Source organism: Brassica oleracea, chromosome C7, assembly GCF_000695525.1.
Source record: "Brassica oleracea var. oleracea cultivar TO1000 chromosome C7, BOL, whole genome shotgun sequence".
Lineage (NCBI taxonomy): Eukaryota > Viridiplantae > Streptophyta > Magnoliopsida > Brassicales > Brassicaceae > Brassica > Brassica oleracea.
Genome location: NC_027754.1, coordinates 6,364,552 through 6,370,997, shown reverse-complemented (window position 1 = coordinate 6,370,997; position 6,446 = coordinate 6,364,552). Strand labels below are relative to the sequence as shown.

General features: G+C 35.4%; 1 protein-coding gene across 1 annotated transcript; it reads right to left on the bottom strand.

Moving 5' to 3' along the window:
* Positions 1 to 1,839: 1,839 nt before the first annotated feature.
* Positions 1,840 to 6,231, bottom strand: LOC106303902 (beta-galactosidase 13-like). Its single transcript, XM_013740256.1, has 18 exons — positions 5,923 to 6,231; positions 5,739 to 5,834; positions 5,535 to 5,647; positions 5,358 to 5,424; positions 5,179 to 5,271; positions 4,947 to 5,090; positions 4,766 to 4,860; positions 4,581 to 4,686; positions 4,408 to 4,492; positions 4,191 to 4,309; positions 3,914 to 4,081; positions 3,647 to 3,822; positions 3,446 to 3,552; positions 3,246 to 3,355; positions 3,043 to 3,153; positions 2,872 to 2,976; positions 2,259 to 2,753; positions 1,840 to 2,172 (listed from the first exon to the last, which is right to left on the bottom strand). The coding sequence occupies exons 1-18, from the start codon at positions 6,136 to 6,138 to the stop codon at positions 2,023 to 2,025; spliced, it is 2,556 nt and encodes an 851-aa protein (XP_013595710.1). The 5' UTR covers positions 6,139 to 6,231; the 3' UTR covers positions 1,840 to 2,022.
* Between the last annotated feature and the right edge of the window lie 215 nt (positions 6,232 to 6,446).

Here is a 6,446-nt window from a genome sequence, read left to right as displayed (position 1 = left end):
CTCGGAATATTCCGACGGCCGTAGTTCCTCGGAATATTCCGAAGGCATATCTCCTCGGAATATCCCGACGGATACACTTCCTCGGAATATTCCGTCGGCAAAGGTTTCTCGGAATAATCCGAGGGCCAAAGTTCGTCGGAATATTCAGATACCTCGTTTCTCTGGGAATGTTTCCGAGGAACATTCCATCGGAAATATCCGAGGAGATACCGACGAACAGTCCTAGGAAATGTTTCTTCGGAATGTCTTCGGAATCTTTAATTCTCGGTATTCCCTCAAAATTTTCCGAGGAAATTCCGAGGAAATTTTACTTTCCGACTAGAAATTTCCGACGACCATTCTCGTCGGTATGTCCTCGGAATACCGTTATTCCGAGGACATACCGACGATATTTATCATCGGAATACCGGTGTTTTCTTGTAGTGACCATACCATATACAAGCTCAATCCTTAAGCTTAAAGCTAACTTGAAATTTTGAAAACGATCAGTTTATTTCTTTAAAACTTTTAAGACAAAGAAATTTGATCAAACCTGACAAATATATGGAAAACAAAGCGTACCATAGAGACGCTATAAGGCTTTCATTTGTTCTTCTGATAAAAAAAAAAATTGTCAAAAATATCATATTCATAGTATTTTTTAAAAGATTTACACTAATCACTTTTACCATCATTTTTAATGAAAGGTAAAAGACATTTATAATCATAGGGTTAACTAATTTAGACTTAGAATTTAGAGTTGAAAGGTAGGGTTTTTGGAATGTGAAATTTAGGATTCTAATAAATATATAAATAAAAAAATAGTTTCAAACATAATTTTTGATTTTCAAAAAGAAATTTTGAAGAAAAAAAATTGAAAAAAAAAAATTTATAAAAAGTTCGAATTTGAAAAAGCATAATTCGAAAACATAAAAAAATTATTTTTTTTTTTTTAAAATAGTTATTTATTCTATATATATATAACAAGCATATAAGAGTCTTTTGCCAATTAATGAAAAATGTATTTTTGAAAATGTCCTTTTAATAATGATAAAGACGAATAATTGTACCACGAAAGTGGTAAACATAAAAAAATTCCATAAAAAAAGGAACTATTTTGATAAATAAAATAAACACATTGAAGATGTTTAAAACACCAGAGAGAACCATTGAGGTCCCTTCTTCCTCTTCTCATACGGATAACGCTTTCCACTCCTAATTGTTGAAGTAGATGTCTTCCTCCACCACCGAAATCTCAACAAAAGCTACACCGACCAAGACCGCCACAACGACCACCGGCAAAAAGATCGCCGACAAAAAGTCCATGAGGATAACTCTTCTGTAAAGGAGTCTTGGCATCTACTTTAGCTTTTTTCTTAGAAGGTTCCTCTTTAGTCAAAGTGATCAACAAATCCATCTTTTCTTCAATTTTCTGAAGATGATCAGCCAATATTTCAATCATCTCCTTCGTATCAGCTAATCATACCTTGTACCAAGTTTTAGTCTCTAAAGAATGTGTAATATAAGTTTTCATATCGAAAATTTTAATGAAATAGTATATAAATAACTTGGACCAATCCGTTAACCATCAATTGGTTTTAAGTTGAAAGTTCATGATAAATTCGAAATTAACAAATGATGCACCACATGAGTACAAGGTAAATGTTTCTTAACCTGATGAGCATATAAGAAGACGCACACAAACATGTTTAACATGTGAACTTCTTATAAATCCTAGGAAGTACTAATAGAACGATCTGATTGCAAGTAAACTTGGATGTACTCATCTTAAGGTCGGTGTATAAACATATTATGTATACTTAGAAAAATAACAAAAACCATCTTACCCAAAAACTGAATAGAAGTTAGGAAGCAAAACTAAATCCCTTGGACAAAGTATTTAATCAATCAGTATTTCAAATCAAAACTGTAATCCGTAGATAGGCATTGTAATTAATAAATTCAAAAATGGAAGAACAATTGACACATAAGTTTTGTATCGACTAGTCAAAAGTATAAAACCTTTCAAAGCAAATAAAAGAATTATATTCCTGATTCTTTGTTCTTCTTGGTGCGACCGCACTTGACTTGCACCGCAAGCATCTTCACGACTTTGGGGCATGAATCCTTTTTATCTTGCTGGAATGTGCTCTTGTTCACCGGAATGTCACACTCCGATTTACCCAAACAATACTGCACCAACAACAAAAACAGTTTTATTATTTCAATTGCAAGTAACGTTAGTTATAAAAAAAGCAGACAAAGTTTATAATTGTTACCTTCTCGATGACTTGCTTAGAGGCAGGAGCATTACAAGATCCAAGGGTGAAATTTCCACAAGTCCCATTTGGGTTTCCGAAGCTAGCAAATTCCACAGCGGCGATCTTCTTAGTACCGGAACACTTGAGATTAGCCGTGAGAAAAACATCATCAGTGATGGTTTGGACTTTGTCATTTTTCTTGGTCCAGTGTCGTACACTAGGAGTGTAGTTTTCTCCGATGTAAGAACACACAGTGTCTCTGTTAATGATGACAAAGTCGATAAGCTCTGGTTTCACATTTGGTTCTTCCTCAAATATAACCAGAAGATTTTTCTTGGGCTTCAAGAAAGACCTAGGTATATGATACTCTACTTGCGTAGGATTTTTTAAAGGCGATAAAAACGACATCCAATATCTACCAACACCTTCTCCATTCACCCAAATCAAACCTTTCCCCATTCCATTCATCCTAATTGCTACTGAGCTTTTGCTCTCTGGCGCATCAAAGCGTGTCTGCATTCACCTCACACGTTGTTCATGAGTTATATATCTTGCTACCCAAATCATCTCTAATATATGATATATGATCATAAATCCTTTTATTTCATTTTGGATGTTTTAGTATTTCTACCTGGTACCATGTAAGCCCTGGTGCTTTTGCTGAGAATTTCTGCCATTTAACCTTCTTTAATCCTTTCTCGGCGTGGATACCGAGCTTTTCGCCTTCCATACCCACCTAAAGATTAGGAAAACCGGATCAAAATCGCTAAAAATGATCGAGAAAGTAAGCTTCTTGTTAAACCTTGTTTCCCCATTTGTTTTTCTCGGTGAGATCAAGTGGTCCAGAGCTGAGGCCTAAGATGGAAACACTACGCGGACCTGTGTATCTATGCTCCAAATAAGATCCACTGTCCTGTTCATACAAGACATTCATATATCTCGTCATCGTAATTTAAACTTTTTTTTCTTTGCTACTAAGGCTCTTAAAACGTCTATGTTTCTTACCGGAAATCCTGTTAAAACGCCTAACATAGTTAGGTGGTTCTCTCCTTCTTTTAGAGAAACCTGCTTCTGAAAAATAAAACTCTTCTCTTCATGGCTACCATGCCCGTTTCCTGAACAAATTCACTAGTTAGACCAACTTCTTTTAGTTTTTCTCAGAACTTCAAAAATTCACTAATTCAATGCTTCTACATCTTACTTACCAAGGTATTCTCCATTGAGCCAGACATGCAACGCGTGTCCAAGACTTGCAATTCTCAAAGTAGTCTTACCTCCTTTCTTCTTAAGGTCATTGTCATCTGTCTTGAAGCTACATAGCAAATTAAACAGGAAAGTTTTTTATGTTTACTTTCGTGTTTTTCTTAAATTTTCATACATAAGAACAAGTTCGGTTCTATCCTTACTTTGTTGTGTACCATCCGTAATCAGTCACGTCTTCCGTCAAGCCATAGAGCTCAACGGGGATAAAAGATTCACCTTTAAGCTCACTAGGAATTGTCTCGGTGAACACCTTAAAATCAAACTTCTTATTAGCCTTCTTCGACTTCACATAGTTCCTAGAAGTGTGCTGAGAGATGACCTGAAACATATATAAAAAATGTAATTCAAGATTCATTTTCTTTCTTTAAGGAACAACTTGATTCGCAACAACATTTTCTATTTATCATCACCTCCGCTGTGCTGTAAACAACAGTTTTGCAGTCCGGGAGAATACTGATGGAGCGAGGCGGTATAACATATTCCTTGCCCTTGAATTTGATTGTTTCTGCAGCTTCTGTGTTATTGTTAGCTAGAAACGCCGCACAAACTTTCGTTCCAGGCTGCTCGTAGTACCGTATCTGCAAGTACAACAATACATCAAAATCAAGAAACTTTGCATTTCTATGTATTCTGTGAGAAATATTTAAATGTTTGTACTTGTTAATGCATATATACAGATACAATTACCTCTGTGTCTTTGCCAGGCTTCTCAGTTCGGGAATGGCCCCATAGAAGTGCCTTCTTGCATAAGTTAAGCGCGTTGTGAAGAAGTTTTAGATGACCGTACTTAGGCTCCCTTTCCAATCCTATGTATAACAAACATTCAAATGAGAAACATACATATTAATCCGCAATTCAATTTTATTTATTCACAAAAGGTTTGTTTTGTTTTGTGTATTGTTACCGAATTCATCAAGAGGTGCATCATCATAGTAACGAGTGGTTACATAATGTGCAGAGGTTCTTCCAAAGTTAGTACCGCCATGATACTACAAAGGAAAAAAGAAAAAGTTAAGCAAGTTGGTCACGTTTTTCAAACATATAAACCCTTTTAATTGGTCTTATTTCAGTCTATACCATGTAGTAGTTAACATGGCTTCCGTTCTTGGAAAAGAACCGAGCAACAGAATAGGCGATGTCTTCTACAGATCTGTGGGCTGGCGGATCGCCAAAAACTCGAAACCTACAATTACAAGAACCTCTCGAAATTGAGCTTATCGTTTCCTTGTTTCTAGAAAATGCTGACTAAGTGAAGAACTCACTGAGTAGTCCAATTCTCTGTCCATAAAGATGGCTTGTTCTTTTTGTTGGGACCAGGGAATGTATCACCACAATGTCTTCCATTGCAAGCATTGATCTGTTAGAAGATTAAAGTTCTTGGTCAAACAAGTTCTTGTTTATCTTGTTGTAATCATCATTTAATGTGTTAGGAAGATGACTTACCATAGGATCAGGAGCATTATTTTGCTTACACATAACCCATGGGATCCCCAAATTCATAGAATCTACTAATTTAGCTGCCCACTTAATGTAGTTTACTCCATCTTCTTTATATGCACGTTCAACCGCGCTATATTCATTCTCTATCTGCGTCAAAGTTTAATTTAATATACAAATATTTTAAAACTAAACATAGTTCCAAATTCTTGTTCACAAAATGTTGGGATCAATGTACCTGTCCTAAAATAATGGGGCCTCCTTGTGAAGCAAAAAGCTTCTCTTGCTTCATCTTATCAAGTATCACCTTCACATACCTCTCTGTATGTTCCTGCAGTTATGTCAAATTCTTTTAAATCTTTTGGTTGTTCTATCATTACACACATGTCAAACATGCACGTATATACATATAAATACCTTGAATGGTTTGTTGTCGGTACGGAAGAAGATCCCGGGAACTTCTCTTAGCCAGTAAGGAAGTCCTCTGATGTTTCATCATAACCATAACCATGAAACATGTCCCATAAGAACTCAAAACACTGAAATATGATATGAATATGAAGAGAGTCAAATAATGTAACACATAAAACTTACCCATGATTCCATTCAGCCTGAATAAAAGGTCCAGGCCTCAACGTTACATACATACCATTCTTCTCGATCAGTTTAACGAACTTCACTAAATCGGCTCTACCCGAAAAATTGAACTATTCCAAAAAAAACATAAATAAAAAAAACTTAAAACAAGGATGAATCTTATCTTTTTATTGTTTTTTCTCAAATAATCTCCAAAATTACCTTCCCCTGCACAGGCTCATGAACATTCCAAAAAACATATGTCTGAATCGTATTCAAACCGCCTTGTTTTGCTCTCTTGATGACCTTCGGCCACATCTAAACAAAAAGTTCTCGATGATTCAGTAAATAAAATAAAATCGTATGATTAAACCAATAATTTACTAATGCTTTACGGATGATTTACATCAGGAGTGCTACGAGGGTAATGTATGGAGCCAGAGTAAAGTAACTCTCTCTTTCCATTGATTATTAAAGACGTTCCATCATAAGTTACTTCTTTCTTCGGATTCTTTGAGGTTGTCTTCTCTTTGTGTGTGCTTGAGAGAGCTCCAGAGAAAGAGAGGAGAACCACGAGGATGGCTAGTAAAAACCATGGATGATTAGAGGAATGTATTCTCATTTGATTATCTTCTTTTTCTTTTTTTTTTTCTTCTTTTCTTTTAGAATATTAAAACGAGGAATAAAAACAAGGATAGCTAAGAAAATAGGCTCTGAATGAAGGCAATGAAATAAGAGAATGTTTCGCAAAGAACATAAGGTTTGAGAGAAATTCACGCGTCTCAATCTGAATCTACCGTTTCAATAACACTTTGAATAACTCTCCTTCTTTTCTCCTCCAATTTTATTTTCTTTGTTTCGTTGAGTTTTCTAATTTTAAGGTTTTTGTTTGAAGGGCCTCATTTGGCTCTTTCAGTAAAAAAAAGGCTC

What these genes read in the sequence shown, in the direction of transcription:
- LOC106303902 (XM_013740256.1), bottom strand. Translation starts at nt 6,138, where the DNA reads ATGAGAATACATTCCTCTAATCATCCATGGTTTTTACTAGCCATCCTC. An exon ending in CAGGCTGAATGGAATCATGG is followed by an intron (nt 5,425 to 5,534) that starts GTAAGTTTTATG and finishes ATGAAACATCAG; the next exon opens with AGGACTTCCTTACTGGCTAA. An exon ending in CCGACAACAAACCATTCAAG is followed by an intron (nt 5,272 to 5,357) that starts GTATTTATATGT and finishes ACATAACTGCAG; the next exon opens with GAACATACAGAGAGGTATGT.